This window comes from Nansenia antarctica (assembly GCF_963989245.1).
Source record: "Nansenia antarctica genome assembly, chromosome: 9".
Lineage (NCBI taxonomy): Eukaryota > Metazoa > Chordata > Actinopteri > Argentiniformes > Microstomatidae > Nansenia > Nansenia antarctica.
Window position 1 is genome coordinate 15,648,430 of NC_137679.1, and position 18,191 is coordinate 15,666,620.

Sequence of the window (18,191 nt, forward strand, 5' to 3'; positions counted from 1 at the left end):
ATTGTCACTATATACCGTATAGATAGATACCTAGAATGATACCTAGAATGATACCTAGCATACAAATGTTTGGCATGCAGCTAATTGACCCAATGATAATATTGTACTTTTTTTGCACATGGTGTTTTAACATTGTCTGTTTTTTGTTTTTGTTTTTCTGTTAAAGATGTCATTGCTTTCTGAAGAGAACCTTCTGATCTAAGATATTAAAAGATCTGCTACGATAGTTGACCTCTTCTAAGTGCATAACAGAATGAATGCTCTATCCACCTATCATTCAAGGCTTGTAAATCATATTTAAATTATGTTTTTGCTTTTTAAAACAAAGTGAAATGGATAGAAAACATGTTCTTATCTGAAAATCTGTACAAATAAAATTGGATTTGATTTAGTGGTTATTTCACCACGCCAGGAAAAGGAGTGCCAGTGTAAACAGCAGAGGTACTTTCAAAATGGACTGACTTATATAACGCCTTATTCCAAAGCCCTTAACAATGGCCTCTCATTCACCCATTCACACACACCAATGGCGGCAAGCTACTATGCAAGGCACCGGCCCGCACATTGGGAGCAATTTGGGGTTCAGTGTCTTGCCCAAGGACCCCTCAACATGAGGCCAGCTGGGGTTCGAACCACCAATCTGTCGACCTTGCAATCATTAATCCCCGGCTCTACCTCCTGCACCAGAGCCGCCCCAGCCGCCTTAACATTGGGCACAGGCCAAGTTTGATAGCTAGTTCAAGTCTGTTATATGCTATCAACTGTTCAAGAGTCTGTGGCTGACAAGATAAGAATGAAAATGAAATATAGTAGTGGTTTCTATTTACATTGGAATATTCTACAGATACTATGAGACTCCCAATCAATCTGTCATACTTCAAAACAATCTGTCATACTTACGTCAAAATGGTAAGTGGAATAAGGCTAGAAAGATTCCAGGGGTATCACTAGGCAACTGCACCCAGGCAGTTCACAATGTCACCACAGAGCAAGAATCATGTGACTTTCTCTCTGGTCTGGAGCCATAAAGACCTGGTGAGGAACCAAAACTGGTTCCATTTTGGCACCAAACTAACATGGCTACTTGGCTAATACAAGTGTAGCAAACAGAAGCTGGACAGCTAGACTGACAGTGTTCACGAGAACACATCCATGAATAACAACCGTTAAAATGTAACTGATATTATAACGTCTAACACAACTACAACATGACAGTAAAGTATGATGCTATTAATGGTCCATTTTAACTAAATGTGAAAATAAATGAAATTATTAATGTGTAATTGTCAACATTGCATTTTTATTTAGATATCAAATTTAAACCAATAGTCACTGTTCTGATCCAGTCAATCATAGTTACTACAACTAGAGGCTATGCCTTTTGCAACAGGGGGGGGGGGGGGTTCTACTTTGGTGCATTTTCGAAACAGGAGATGCCAGCATGCCAGCGGAGACACTCACATTCACTAACGTTAAACCCTCATCCCCCAAACAAAACTCAGACAAGCTGGAATGTCAAACATTAGGTTTTCTAGGAAAAATAATCAGAATACAGCATGCATGGTTATTTAGTGAAAAATCAAGATATACAAATATTATTTCACCTTGACGGAGGACCTTTGTTAGAGAGTATAAGAACCTCACGTGACCTTTACTCTTTTTACTAGTTAGCCAGGTTGTATCGGAACACTGCAGACTGGCTTGCGAATAAGCAAGTGAAGAGTGTAAATAATGAAATCGGCGCACATTGCAGTAGCCTTTATAGGCTGGCTGGGGCAGGGTCAGCCATAACAAAGTGTTCCTGGCCTGTTCCAGGTGTGATTGAATAGGGTTTTAGTGAGTAGGGTACACAGGGGTGCATATCCCATAGTGAGATGTTGAACCGAGTTGACTGAAAGAGAAATTTTTTTGACATTTGGCAGATGCTTTTATCCAAAGCAACTTAGTACATTTGTCCAAAGTAAGTGAATCATCTAAACATCAGCCATCATAAGACGAAATATATGCTAGGACAATGTGCCACTGGCTGTCACAATGCTAGAGGAAGGAAGGATTACTTTTAAATGTTTGAAAATGTTGTATTTCTTTTTTTAAGAATGGGGCAGTCCCATTTATATTCTTAATTGTATTGGACAGATACAGTGAAGACAGACAGGAAAGTAAGGAGAAGAAGGGAGAGAGGACATGTCAGCAGGGCATGGGCCGGATTCGAACCCATGCCGACATGGGCATAAGTGTGCACTGTAGACCGCGGTGCTAGACCACTGGACCACCGCAGGCCACAAAATGTTGTATTATTAACAGTAGAGGAACTGTAGAGGGGGGGAGTGGGGGATGAAGAGGACTTTAGTGGAGAGGTTATGTAATACAAGCTATTAATAACAGTTATTTACTGGCACAGTAAGGAGGGCTCCGTACGACCTTTCTCGTCCTCTTGTAATGAAGAGCCCTCGTGACACGCACTCACGCACGCACAAACGTGTGCACAAACGCACACACACACCAGAGGCAACTATCTTATGAGGTGACTGCTGAATCCACTCTAGGCATGACACATCAAGACTGAGAGGAGGGGAGAAAACAGGCACTATGATTCCAGTTGTGTGAGTGTGACAGCCATGATAGAAATGTAATGGAAATGGTCATAGAGGTTGATAAGATGGAGCGTACTGTCTGTTTAACAAATGTATTGCATGTGGGGCTGATTGGCTGTAATTGATCAGCAAAGCACATGACTATGGCTGTGTGTGTGTGTGTGTGTGTGTGTGTGTGTGTGTGTGTGTGTGTGTGTGTGTGTGTGTGTGTGTGTGTGAGAGAGTGTGTGTGTGAGTGTGTGGTGTTTGGGGTGGGGAATCTATAACTATATTTGCATGTTACTAAACTAGTAAATCATGGCACATGATTGTGTACTTTAGTATGACGGTTAGCCAAGGCGACCATGTGCATTTCCATCAGATATTACAGAGTGCATGTGTGTGTGTGCGTGTATACAGTTGAAGTTTACATACACTTAGGTTGAAGTCATTAAAACTATTTTTTTAACCACTCCACAGATTTCATGTCAACAAACTATAGTTAGGTCGGTTAGGACATTAAAACTATCTTTTCCAACAATTGTTTACAGACAGATTATTTGCTTTGCTTGACATCATGGGAAAATCTAAATCAATCAACCAAGACCCCAGAAAAGGAAATGTGGACCTCCACAAATCTGGTTCATCCTTGGGATCAATTTCCCAAACGCCTGAATGTACCACGTTGTACAAGCAATAGTATGCAAGCATAAACACCATGAGATCACGCAGCCAAGCATAAACACCATGAGATCACGCAGCCATGTGTGGGCGTGTGGTGTTTCGGGTGGAGAATCTATAAATATGTTTGGGTGTTACTAAACTAGTAAATCATGGCACATGACGGTGTGTACATGGCCAGCCAAGACGACCATGTCCATTTCCATCAGATATTGAGTGTGTGTGTGTGTGTGTGTAAGTAAGTAAGTGTGTAAGTAAGTAAGTAAAATGTATTTATACAGCACCTTTCCCAGACCAAGGGTCACAAGGTGCTTTACATACAAGGAGAAAACACAAATAAAACATAATACATGATCGAAAAGCCACAGCAGGTTAAAACAGGCAAAACAAGTGAAAATAAAAACAAGTAACAGACGTAACATCATCAGCAGGACACAGAAATACAGGCCCTAGGGGCTATCCAAAAGCCTGTCTATACAACACAGTCTTCAACGGCTTTTTAAAAACCTCGACCGAGCCAGCTGGTGCCACAAGGTGTGTGTGTGTGTGTGTGTGTGTGTGTGTGTGCGTGTGTGTGTGTATGTGTATGTGTATGTGTATGTGTGCGTGTGTGTGTGTGTATGTGTATGATGCAAGAGATAAAATAAGGTCACTAATGACGTTGAAAAATGTTGTATAATGTGCGCACAAGGGAGAGATTACTCCTATAGCTTTAGCTTTGTATCGTAGTCTCTGCCCTCTACCAGTTCCATTTGTGTAGGCCACACAGTTGATTGTGATTCTATCCCTACATTCAAAATTAGGAATAAAGGTTGACCTCTGATTTTAATATGCGTAAAAAAACAAAACATTTCAATTAAGAAACAATGTCTACTTTCCTTTTAGTAAACTGTTTGGAATACAATGATATTATGAAATATTTGATGTACGGTAGGCTACTTGGCATTTCTCATACTCTTTTGACCCTTTAGTTTTACAGTACGTCTAGAATTTTCATGAAATATTATTCATAATTCTCTAAATAAAGGTTGATGAATTGGTACAGTAGGCTACTTTATACGAACTCTTAGAGTCACTCTCTATCTTGTATGGTTTAGGACTTTATCAGAAGTGACCAACAGATTCTCCTGTCCTGGGGGGTATTCCACGTATGTTGATTAGTATAGTCATAGATGCATTATCATCGTTAGTCGCGATTAAAAGGCCTCGTTCAGGCAACTCTCGACTGGGATTCAAGCCTCAAGTGATTCCTCAAATGAGAATCAGGCTTGTCTCATCTATGTTCACACAAGTCCGGATTGGAAATTCTCGATTTGGGCGCTCGTCCGCAGGTAGAACGAGCCCAGAAGAGCCGATTGTCGAAAAGAAGATACTGGAAAAGACGGGAAAATGACAGTGAAAAGTAAAAGAGGGCAATACTGCCGCAATTAACAAGGCGAGGGAAATGGCTTGGCAAGAAATTACTGACCGAAAAAATGCGTAGGTCATACTAGCCCCTACCGGTTCATGATGACATCATTGCATCACACAGGTGCACTTTCAAGCTGTGAATCTCCCGTTCTACCACATCCCAAAGGTGTTCTATTGGATTCAGATCCGGTGACTGGGAAGGCCACTGAAGAACACTGAACTCATTGTCATGTTTATGAAACCAGTTTGAGACGACCTTTGCTTTGTGACAAGATGCATTATCATGCTGGAAGTAGCCATTAGAAGATGGGTAAATTGTGGCCATGAAGGGATGGACATGGTCAGGAACGATACTCAAATAGGCTTTGGCATTCAAGTGATGATTGATTGGTATTAACGGGCCCAAAGTGTGCCAAGAAACCATTCCCCACACCATTACACAACCTCCACCAGCTTGGACTGTACAGGTGTTCCTAATAAAGTGTTTTGTGAGTGTATATTTACTATATACAGTGAGTAAGTAAGTAATGGGACAGTAAAGCATTTCTTTTGTTCTTTTAGCTCCACACACCAACAGTTTGGAATCAAACAATTACTATGAGGTAAAGTACAGATTCTCAGCTTTTTTTTAATGGTTTTTATGTGCATACTGGTTTCACCATTCAGAAATGACAACATCTAGCCCCGCGGTGGCGCAGCGGTCTAAGCATTAGCCTCTAGTGCAAGCTGCCCACCGGGGACTGGGATCGAATCCCGGTCTCGCCAGATCCGGATATGGCCGGGGCCCACAGGGAGCGGCATATTGAGCGGCCGCTCCCAAGGGGGGTATAGGACTATTTCCGGACAAGGATCCGTCGCGCAACACCGCCCCCGTCTGGTGCTGGAATAACGATGTCGGGCTCGAGGAGCCAGACAGCTAGTCTGCCTGGCTATCTCCTCTGGGGCTGCCGGCCACGGGGTCGTGCGGCGGATCCTACGCAATAGGCAGGGGATAATTGGATACTAGGTTGGGTGCAATTGGATACCAAATTGGGTGAAAAAGGGATAAAATCAGAAAAACAAATAAAAAAATAAAAAATAATGACAACATCTTTTAGGCAGAGTCCCCCAAAGGTAATGGGGTAATTGGTTTGACAGGTGTATTCTGTCACATATGTTGGGCAGGCATAAGCGAGATGTCAATATCTACTGTAATATTGATTCTAGGCTTTGCATTTGCTTTTGGAGTTTGTGGATAGCTACGATTCATCGTATTATGGACCAGAGCGATTACAAGAGGAACGCTTAGAAAAAAAGGATCTGCCCAAGATTGACAGCATACCACCTCATCTGTGAAGAATGGTGCATGGCGTGTTAGGTCTGGACATGTATAGCTGCCACTAGAACTTGATAACTTGTCTTGATTGTAACTGCTGAAGGCAGTGGAGAAACATGCATTTCGCTGTCCACATTTCGTTGTCTGGTAGGCCTACTTGTATTCTGCAATGACAATAAAGTTGAATCTAATCTAATCTAATCGAAAAACATCTTGTCTGCTCATGTGCAGGCAAATGCCCCCAAATTCTCTCTACTTTAACCTCAAAGTAGCTGTTTTTATGTCCAAACTTTTGAAGTGTAGAGCTTCGCTGTCCTATTACTTAAGCAGGGCACTCTTTGTATATTGGTGATTACCCAACTTTCCAAGCAGGCAGACTGGATTGCAGGCCTTGCCAATACATCTAATAACATCCATGTATATTTGAATCACCATATATAGGCTATTTGAAGATTGGTTTGATTTCAACACTAAATATAAGGCTGTGTTACTAAACTCCTCAAGACAAGTTCAGGAACGTTATTTATGGTCGATTATTCCTCCCCTTTAATAATACCTATTGGTATTGTATTTTATATCGTTGGAAAGCCTGATTAGTCACCTTTACAACGAGGTACAACTTGTAAGGGTCATGCATTCGTGGAATGAGCAACACAGCTAACCGTGTGGGTAGCGGCAATTTGCCAAAATTCCCTGCAATATTCTTCTCAATACCAATTGGTATTATTAAAGGGGAGGAATAATCGACCGAAATAAAGTTTCCGATTCCTTTTTAACATTTTCATACAAAAAACTGTGGTGGGCCAGCCATGGGCCTGATAAAACTAATTCACCTTGAACCAAACAAGGCAACTTCTCATTAAATATGCCTGAAATGTTGCACGACCATTTCACAGCAATTGGATTAGGTCAGCATAATTTAGACTTCATATTGACATAATACTCATCAATCTTTACTGTTAACACTAAAATGTGCTTATTATTTTGTAAAAAAAAATGAAATAAACATGTTCAAGACATGAACAATTTCCTCTGTAATAGTCAGAAGATTTCCTCAGAGAATCCCCTTCCACATTTTAAAGCTTGGTTGCCCTCCGGTTGCAATCCCATGAGCAACTTTTTAATTCTATTTATCTTATTCAATATATTGATCTGATCGAGAAGTGCATTTACTGTCTATTACAGTAACACTTTCATAATCGCTTGTCTGCTTACACCTACCTCTTTATCTCCTCCCTTTCTGTAGCACCTGGTTTCGCACAAGGTTTAAAAATAACTTCCCATGTACTTTCATCCTACTCAGAACTCACGTTTCTGTACTCCAACCCCTAGTCTACATTAGGGGTGGGCATCGACGATCGATAATTGATCGATAAGGATCTTGGTCGATCACAAAATAAAACATTTGGTCCATCACAAAAAAAAAAAAAAAAAAAATTTTTTTTTTGTGATCGACCAAATGTTTTATTTTGTGATCGACCAAGATCCTTATCGATCAATTATCGATCAATTATCGATCGTCGATGCCCACCCCTAGTCTACAGATCTGTTTCCTTCAACTCAACAACACTACTCTTCAACCCTTTCTAAACTACAAGCAGTGGAAAGGTCAGAGCACATTGAAGTCAACACGTTTACAATGCGGAGTATAGGAATGGCAGCTTGGCCTAAGACAAAACCAATCCTTCTGTGGACCTTCTGTAACCAGAAAGACGAAGGCCTGATTGACCAGCCTATAAGCCATCTGGAAACTGTCATCAATCAATGCATCGTTAAATTATTCATCAACCAGAATCAAGTGTAATATCAATGCATCGTGTGCTTATAAATCAACTAGGATCACGGCTCCCATCAGTGTGTGTGGACCTGTGCAGAGATCTCTCGTGCATACATGCTATATACGATCTCTTGTGCCTACACTCATTTAAAATTAAGTCTGGGTCACAAGAGATAAGCAAAGGTGTGGCAACTAAGGATGGGAATCAGGAACCGGTTCCAGTTGAGAATATCGATGTGTTTTCAGCCGCCAGAGGCATACCACACAGTGTAGGCCTCCAAGGCCTAAGGTTCACATATTGTGCACCAGCAACTTTCACATGTACTGTACGTGGGCTGAGGGTGAATGAGGTATCACGTAGGAAGTACTCACGTAGGAAGTGCTTCTCCAGTAAGGCAATTTCTAGGTGGCCTTTAACTTCATTGAGGTGGTCCACCTCCGTCCTCTGGTAGTCCTGAATGTCTGCGGCCATAGCGAGCATCCCAGAACCAGCCTATATAGGGCAGACACACACACACACACGCGCACACATAAACAAAGGTAAACAAACATGCAGGTAAACAAACATGAGACAAGCAGAGTGAGTTTTAAGTCTCCTAGTTTGAATACCACTTTTGAATGTTCCATGTTGAATGCCAAGATGGAACCAGAACCATCTCCCTAATCCTGTATGCTGTAATCTGCACTGTGGCACAAGACCGAAAAGGGTAAAGCAATCAAGTGAGAGAGAGAAAGAGGGAGAGGGAAGAAAAAGATAGGGAAATTCTATCTATGTCAGGTGTATCTGAAGATAGATCAGATACTGATGGTTGCAACATTGAAGGAGCACGAGGGACATATTTTTACTTCCCCTAGAATTCCTCCACTCAATAGAATAGGCCTTTAACTTCTAGCCACTAATACAGGGTCAGATACAGATAGATTAATTACATGGGTGGTTAACATGCAATTCAATAACTACATAGAAATATGGATCCTATTGTGGCTAGTTCCTGCCTAATTGTTACTGCATTATTACCATGTTTTTTACCACTTTATTCTGTGCTGAGAATAGCATACATACATGCACTATAATAACCTCATCTAGGGTTAGGGTTGAAAGAGGAAATGAAAGAAGGAGACGGATGCAGTACCACAAGCTCAGTTCAGGTCACAGGGTCTCCTTTCTATTATACAATAACAGCTGATTTTCCCTTGAGGGATAACAAAATGACAGTTGAAGTCTGAAGTTTACATAGGCCTACACTTAGGTTGAAGTGATTAACATTTGTAACCATTCCACAGAATTCATGTTAACAAACTATAGTTTTGGCAAGTCGGTTAGGTCATCTACTTTGTGCATGACACAAGTAATTTTTCCAACAATTGTTTACAGACAGATTATTTGCTTTGCTTGACATCATGGGAAAATCTAAAGAAATCAGCCAAGACCTCAGAAAAAAAAATGTGGACCTCCACAAATCTGGTTCATCCTTGGGAGCAATTTCCAAACGCCTGAAGGTACCAAGTTCATCTAGTACGCAAGTATAAACACCATGAGATCACGCAGCCGTCATACTGCTCAGGAAAGAGACGTGTTCTGTCTCCTAGAGATGAATGTACTTTGGTGTGAAAAGTGCAAATCAATCGCAAAGGACCTTGTGAAGAGTTTGGAGGAAACAGGCATCGAAATCGATATCCACAGTAAAAAAGAGTCCTATTTCGTCATAACCTGAAAGGCTGCTCAGCAAGGAAGAAGCCACTGTTCCAAAACCGCCACAAAAAAGCTATGGTTTGCAACTGCACATGGGGACACTGATCTTAAAAAGACCCGAAAAATGTAACCGTTTGGCCATAACGACCATTGTTAAGTTTGGAGGAAAAAGGGAGAGGCTTATAATGTTTTACTACCAGCAAATTGCCACATGGCGACACATACCATATTATGACTGTGATAACATTATTAAAAGGCTCATACATGCATACATACAACTAATAATGCATTACACCTGTCAGTATTAAGTATAGTATTACAGAGACTGTCATTGTATAGACTTAGTTGATCTGTGATGTGATGGGCAGTGGCAGACTTGGATATGTTTTTTCTCTGTTTCAACAGGTTAAATGTATGACATGAGTCATTCTTGAGTATCCTACACTCGCATTCATCCAATTCAATCCAAAACACGAGTCTACTAGTTGTTGCATTAGTAAACATTGAACTCAATAAATTGCTGCAAATGTTATCTTCCCACATGCAAAACTATTTCGTTTGATCAATGTCATCTGTGTCAAAATGCAAATGAGCAGCAACTAATTTGCTTTTAAAGCTACAGAAAACAGAAAGAGCCCATCGAAAAAAGGACTGAAACACAGGGGTATAGAGGCATGCTAGAATGCTTAATCTGGGTGTTATTTTCAGTAAAAATAAATAAAAAATGTTCTGGGGACCTCAGAGACGTATATTAACTTGTTGAAAAGGAGTATACTATGGGACCTTTAAATCCACCCCCTGGAGAGACCTTTCTCTCCATCCTGGCTTGAGAGGAATAGATCAACAGGAAACAGTTTGAATAAACAGGAACGCTGTGTATCAAAGAGGAACGTTTTGGCCAAACTTCCTGGCCCCAGTCACACTTCAGGACAGAGTGAGTGGACTTAATGAGGCAGTCTGGAAGATTCCACATTAGATTGGGAATGTTTTTTTTTGTTGCTTTTATTGTGTCAGGATTAAGGGAAAGAGAGTAACTAAAGGCTGCAGCTTCCAACATTGCAATGAACACAACTGCATAATTCAAATAAGGAACCTATTCAAAAGCTCTTCAGTGATGACACCATCATTTTTGTACCATAGCAAGCACAAAAGAGTTTTATTCTTATAAACTGTGATGAACCCCCTTGTAAAAGTTGTTAAATTGGCATCTTCATGTTGTTTTTTGGTGATTATTTTACAACCATGTGAAGCAAAGTGTCACAGTTAAAACAATACATTAGGGAACCATGGTAATTGAATGTAATTCAGATTAGCAGGTAAAGAGGGTGTTATTCTCTGTAATGACACCTTTGTTACACAAAGTTCAGCTAACTCACATCACATCAACGCCAAACATGGTGGGCATCAATGATCGACGATCGATAAGGATCTTGGTCGATCACAAAATATTTTGCTCGATAATCATTACTTTGTTCTTTTTTTTTTAAGAATAATAATAATGGAAATTAGTTTGTCCACGTGTCACCAGATTGCGTTCGTCTCTCACCCCTGAACATGTTAACATGATCATCTTTCTGAACAAGAACCAGTAGGCCTGCCGCCTACAGTCTCTCGCTGGAGTTTAAATTTAAGTTAAGCTGGACGCTCTTAAGGACACTAACGTTTTCAGTCATCCTCCTATTTGTGAGTAACTGTTTTTTTACTGCTCCTATGGTGAGTTACTTATTTTCTATATTTGTATTTATAACGTAAAATGTGTTTTTAAGTTAAACAATTTAGGCTACTCACTGCCTTGTTTAAGAGGATTGTTATCTGACTGTAGTGTCTAGTTTATGAATGAATGTGTGCAATAGCAACACAAATAAAGTTTTTTCCCCAAGGAAAAAAAAAAAAACGTATCAATTAATCGATAATTGATCGTTAATTCTTGCGATTATCGAAAAAGAAATGTTGATTGTTTGCCCAGCCCTACGCCAGACAAAGCCTAACTTTCCTCACTGTCATTCATTCCCAATTCAGCCTTTAGGCATCCCGTTCTCTGCCCCTTGCTTCGTGTCAAAGAAGAGAATAGCTCTGACACAGCCCACCTGACTCATTTGGACATGTGGGCTGTGTCAGATGAAAGTAGACTTTTTCATGAGGTCCATATCAATACCCATGCCTACATCACATGCATAGTTAATATACGATGTAATGTGGGCTTTTAGTTAACAAAATTATAACATTGTATTCTAGTTTATGTGCACCATTAGTTCAACTAAACAGATTCAAATAAAATGCTACAGACATTTGACTAGACAAAGGGAATCACTAAATCTCGGCACCACTCACCGGGTCTCTCAATTCTTCTGTCGAGGGCCCTGCCTTCATCAGAATGTCGTCACTACCTTCATTGTCAGATGTGTTGGGTGACTCGGCCAGATCCAACTCGTCTCTCCGTTGGCCCCGGAACCGGATTTTGTCTAATCTCTTTAGCATGTTAAGCACTGTGATCTTGGTCTTTATTTTAACATGACGTATGGCATCCCTGCAGGGAGAAAAAGGATCTGGTTAGAATCAATTGGAGTATTGTGGGTTCTGTTCTGAAGTTGAAGGCTACAGACAAGAGAAATTAAGACAATGCACAGGATGCCTTTCTCTGATTGACTAACAATGTGAGAGATAATTATAAGAGTAATTGTAATCACAATTAGGTCATAATAATTCTGACTCAAAGATTCCTGTGAAGCATGATACTGGGCACAAACAACCTCAAACTGAGGTGGTAAAAGACCAAAATCCAAGAGGAGAGTTTTGCGATGAAGGCAACAACATCAATGAAGTCATAGCAGTTCGAGAGAATGAAGCTGCTACTTGGAAATGTCCATGGCATATGGTAGAAAGGAAGACCATTCTCACACTACGTGTGGAAGTGCTAGTAAGTAATCATACATTTATTTATGACAGTTTATAAAACATTGTTATATGTTTTATGTACTAGGCTAGCTTGTTAAGCTTAGTTGCAACTTGCCAGTGGCTTGAACTAGGCCATTTCATAGCTCAGCAGTGACAGACAGTAAAGGGGTCCAGGCAGCAATCATTTCATGCACTGATGATAATGCTCTCACATGTGCATCTCACATTACAGTGCATTTTTACACAGGTGTTTGTGATATGAATGAGTCACCCCTCATATTGTACAGTCATTCAATTCTGCCAGACAAACAACAGAATATCTTTCATCTCAATTTCGTGCAGGAGACAATAATAGCCTACCCATCTACTCGTCATCTCTAATGGGAGACACTTGAAAAGAAACCACCAGAATATACACTCCCCTCACTAGAATGAGACATAGACATGGTATATTCACCTCTTCGGGGAATCCAGTGGTTTAAAAGAGAAATAAAGGGAAAGTGAAGGGAAGCAGGGCAATGATTTCAGGGTTGTGTCTCCCCTGCATGTTCTCTCTACTGTAGCCTATATAGGTCAGACAGTGTATCCTGGTATACCAGAGTTGGGGGAGATAAAGAAATGAAAAGAGGAGGAGAAAGAGAGAGAGATGGTGAGAAAGGGGGAGAAAGAGCAAAAGGTAGAGAGAGTTAGAGAGCCAAAGAAGGTGAATAGATAGAGAAAGATAGAACATGGAGAGAGAGGGGGGGAGAGACACAGGGAGAGAGGACAAGAGAGCAGGAGAGAGACAGGCAGACTTGTACATGAGACCCAGTCCCAATCCTGACAGGGTTGGTGAAGCCATGGTTCATTAGGAGTTCGGTGAGATTACTGATGAGAGGATGAGTGGATGAGTAATTTGCCTTTTGAGATAAGATTGTTTGTTTAATTAAGGAGTGAACTGTGAATATAGAGAAGAGAATCTCCAACTGTCACATTTTTCTATGTCCTTCTCTCTCGACAGACCAAGAGACATTCATATAAAACAAAGAGCTTGGGTGCAGGTAATATCCGCAAGATAGGCCTAGATCAGGGGTCTCCAACCTTTTTTCATCTGAGAGCTACTTTGAAAAAATTAAAGTGGCCGAGAGCTTTGATACGTTCATTCACATAACGTATCAAAACACTCTGAAATTCTTCATTAGCATGCTCTGTTTCAAATGTCAACGTGTAAGCTCACTATAGTAGTAGCAGTATATTCTGTATCCATATATCAATGTATTTACATCACCTCCATTCACATATCAAAAGCTTATAATTTTATGGTCCACAAGTGTGCAATAAGTGCATTCACCTTTTCTAGTCTTTTCAGTCAGAAAACATGAGTATTTTTTTCTTCTTTTGTCTTTTTGTCTCTTTAAAAACATATTGTGCACGTGTGTAATAAGTGCATTCACTCATTCCTACACTTAGTGAGATGACTGTCACTGCATGGTACTGTACTTCAGGAACATGCTGAGGAAAAATATGTGACACAAGCTGAGCCCTATTGTGAACAAAGAGGTGTGATGTTAAACCTCTAAGTCTACATTCAGTCCTGACTTCTGACTAGTTGTTGATATATAGGTGGCAAAGAGTAGTGGCTCAAGTGTTATGTTTTTACAATCCCACCAAAATCCAATTACATGACTATAGCAGAATTTTAGAGGGAAAGGTTGTAGCCTACCGTATATGTATACATGTGGCAAACAATTATGGTGCAACACACAAACTAGCACTTCCACCACTCACGGAACAGGAAATCGATACACCCATGCATTCTCATGACAGAAGGCGTTATGGGACATGTTGTTTGGGGCTTTTAGTAGTAGCCTCTTATGTCATTATGAGACATTATGTCATACACTGGACGAAAGGGAGACTACTCTGCAGCTGTGTTTTATAAAGGCGGTTTTATTAGCTTCCTTCTAAAGAAAACATGACATCAGTAGCCTGCGTAAGTAACGGGACAAGCGTGCGTGCACGCAAACACACACACACACACACACACACACACACACACACACACACACACGTCTCTATTCACAGGTATGACAGGATACTGTAGGCCTAGTTGATAGCTAACAAACTAACCTGGTCTGGTGAGAACCTTTCTATTCCCTATTTATCCTGAAAAGGGGACTATGCATAAAAAGTGGTGTAATTTCTGAATGGTGAAAGCAATATACAGAAATACCATAAACTGAGCATAAGCTGAATCTCTACCAGTAAGTTAAAAAAAGAGTTCTGGAGTGTAGAGCAAAAAGAGGAAAAATGCTTCACTGTCCCATTACTTACCCAGGCCACTGTATTTCTAGCCGAGCGCATCAATGGATGTGAGTAGGGATGCACCGATACTGATGTCATGCCCGATACGTCCGTCCCGATACCACTTTATGGTGTTGTACCATTTTCCTACTCTCTCCCAGATTCCTACTCCCCTCGGTCTCATTGGCCAAATGTAGTAGGATATAGTAGTTCTTTGAACCAAGAAACCAATCAAAGTGATGAAGGGGCGGGATGAACAAAAATGTCAACAATGGCGGCTATTTCACTGGAAATTCAGATATCTTCCACTACAGCAATAGGTGGCCCGCGGGTCACTTCCGGCCCGTGATGGGTTGATTTAAGGCCCGCGAGAATTGAAGGAAGGACTGGACGAAGGAAAAGATTATAATTTGAAAGGGAAATTATGATTTTAAGGGGAAAAAAAATCTTCTTCCGTGTGGCATTTGTTTTTTAGGGGGCGGGGGGGGGGGGGGACACACACACTATTCCAAACACAATTAATAATTTCAGCAATCAATCAAAGAAGAAATGTTCCCACTTAATTTTCACCCCGCATTTCCCGTATAGTTCAGTTCTGTTCCTTGGCACGCCACATAATGTTAGCATTGTTAGAAAAGCGAGACAGCTAAGTAAGTTAATTGCAATGGCTACCAAGAAACGTGAAGTTGACATTGAAAACAGACTGTTTAATGCAGATTGGACTGATCAATTTTGCTTCATTCTACCTGGACATGACAATGCTAAACCAACTTGCCTAATCTGTTTGTGGTCAGCGGTAGCGGTCAGCAAGTAGCGGTCATAAGAACCTTTTCGAAGCAAAACACAGCAGCTTCAATGAAAGATTCCCACCAAAATCAGATACCAAGAAGCAGAAGATAGCTAGCTTAAACTTATGAGCATTGCTTACTTACTTGCTTATGAGCACTCTGTTGAAGTTATTCATGAAGCGTGATCAAAAGATCTTGACCAGTGCCTTCGCATAGCAACAACAAACTTGGAGGACTAAAGAGCAAACATCAATTTTCCTATAACTGATATATAGATATTATATAAATATTCCCATATATTACGTAACTTAGGTTAAAAAAAATGGTAGGCTATTAATGTAACTAAATTATTAATCTGAACACATTTCAACCTGTCACACCATAAGAGTGTTTGGTTGCGTGATGGGGCTGGAGGTTGAGTGGCCCACGGTTTCCCAGTTCATTTTAAAAGTGGCCTGTTATGAAAAGTAATTGGGGACCCCTGCACTGCAGTATATTAAATAAATATACACTATTGTGTATGAAACACTTTCTCTTACTAGCAAGCTACTCTGTTACTAGCATAGAAATGTCCACAAAGTTCGTGTGAGCATAATCGCTAAAAAAATAAGCAAATACACATTCACACGAAGGGGAGTAGGAGAGACACAATTGTAATTGTACTCGCAATTGCAATTGTACTCGATCCAAGATAAAGAGTATGCGTGTCTGTGTGTGTTTGCTGAGCATGTGCAGAAGATAGAGAGATAAACACAATGTTTATGACCAACCTAAAACTTTTGAAGGCAATAGACTGACATTCATTCTGACAATTTCAGACTAGCTTGTCTGTTACCAGCTAAAATATTATAATTATAATTATATACTACTTAGGGCTGTCAATTGATTAACATTTTTAATCAAGTTAATCACAATAATAGCCTGTGATTAATCTGATTAATCATGATTAATCACAAGTTTAAAATACTAGTATTTACTTGTATCTTTTTTGGGGGGGAGTGTAAAAAAAAAACATGTTTGGTGTTGCAATAATGAAAGGATGTCTGTTAGATGTGCTCGTTCATCTGGGAAAGCACCCAGAAGAGAGAGTGATTAGCGTCTATATATGTAAACATGATAAGTGGTCAGGAATGTAACCAACGACTGTCATCATTCAACCCAACTCAGTCTGTCTTGAAACCCCTCTAGTGTGTTATCTGCGCTTGCCGCATATCAGTAGAACTGAATGATATTATAAATAATATGCTTAATTTGCGTAAAACATCATTTTTTTGCGTGTTAAGGTTTTCAAATTAACCGCGATCGTTAACAGTGACAGCCCTAATATTATATTAATAGCCTATATGTAATTTGATCATCAGAACTGTAATGGTACTACTAAGTACTCTGTATCGGTAGTCTGTATCGGCAAGTACCCAAATGTAAGTAGTAGCCTACTTGTACTTGTTGCAACTACAAATGCTTTGGTATTTTGGCACATGTTTATTTCTTTTGTTTGCATTGGAACAACACAAAAAAGCAGAGAAGAAAAGCCAGATCTGATATCATTCCACACAGAACTCCAAAAAAGCACTTTGTCCATGACTGTATTTAGGCTAGTCATTATGTTACTGTCACTCTGTTGCCAGATCATGTAAACCCACTTCACTAACTGTATCAAAAGAACCAACAACCAAAAGAGACATTTTCAAACTTACGGTACCATAACTAACACCCCACAATTTATGCAGACATCTTTGAATCTTAATTTGGAGCAGACATAGTTTGGGGGAAATGTGGTTACATTAAAAAAAAAAAAAAAAAAAAAAGGGAAGACGTTAGGGTCATTATGTTACCTTTACTTTGAACTGGCAGTTACTGTGTTTTTCTGTTTAATTTTCAGTTGGAATTGCTAGAACTAAGTGCATATAGTTGTATAGCTTGTTAAACTTTGCTAGGGTTTTTGTTTGGCATACCTTTCAAAGTGTCATATTTGAGTCCTAGTGTCATTCTGTTACCGTGGAGCTGAAGCAAATTGTTTTTACCAGAACATTTACGAAAAATAAACACAGCTTAAAAAAGAAGAAGCTTGTTGAACAATTCAGGGGATCACATGACACCACTTAGCATAACCGAAATCCCGTCTCTCCCTAATCAATGCAAGCGCACTTCCTTATTGTGATATTTACTATCGGTTAAGTAGTATATGTTACATTGACGTGATACAATGTTGCACTGACTTTTCAATCGCAACATTAGCCTACATTGTTGCCACTGTCAGATCACACATATTGCTCCGGTACAAACAGTTTCAAGCACATTGATATGAAACACCATCGCCACAGATAAGAGGGCGTTTTCTGATATCAATATGCCTCTGCGCAGGAGAAAAATGTATGTTGTGAAAAATTCATGTTCACCGATATGGCACAAATTAACACGATACTTGTTCTTAATCTTGTGACAAAATATAAGGCACCTTGAAAACACGCCTGTTGATCATACTCTGAGGGTAAAGGACAAAAGAAGCTGTCAGAAAGTTTCTTACCCAGAGCGAAATGTAGAACAAAGTTTCATTAATAACGCTGTGGTTATTCCGACGCTCGCCTTTTCTCTTCCACCTGCCAATGTGTTGCAAGGAAATCCTCCGTGGGTCCACCCCGCTCACGCCCAAGTAAACACATTGATCTCTCCGAATCAAATTCCCGTATGGAAAAGAAGGCGAGAGGTCACCGATAAGAGGAACAACATATCGCATTGAAGTCCTGTTGAACTTTGCATTCGAATTCGTAGACAA

At 40.1% G+C, this 18,191-nt stretch overlaps 1 protein-coding gene across 1 annotated transcript in view; it reads right to left on the minus strand.

Moving 5' to 3' along the window:
- Positions 1–18,077, minus strand: part of LOC308164724 (GRAM domain-containing protein 4-like) — a 40,290-nt gene extending 22,213 nt beyond the window's left edge. The window contains exons 1-3 of the mRNA XM_080538742.1: positions 17,943–18,077; positions 11,781–11,976; positions 8,129–8,249 (exon numbers count right to left, since the gene is read on the minus strand). Of these exons, the coding sequence (XP_080394868.1) occupies positions 8,129–8,249; positions 11,781–11,976; positions 17,943–17,971 (346 nt within the window). The 5' untranslated portion in view covers positions 17,972–18,077. The remainder of the gene's footprint in view (positions 1–8,128; positions 8,250–11,780; positions 11,977–17,942) is intronic.
- Between the last annotated feature and the right edge of the window lie 114 nt (positions 18,078–18,191).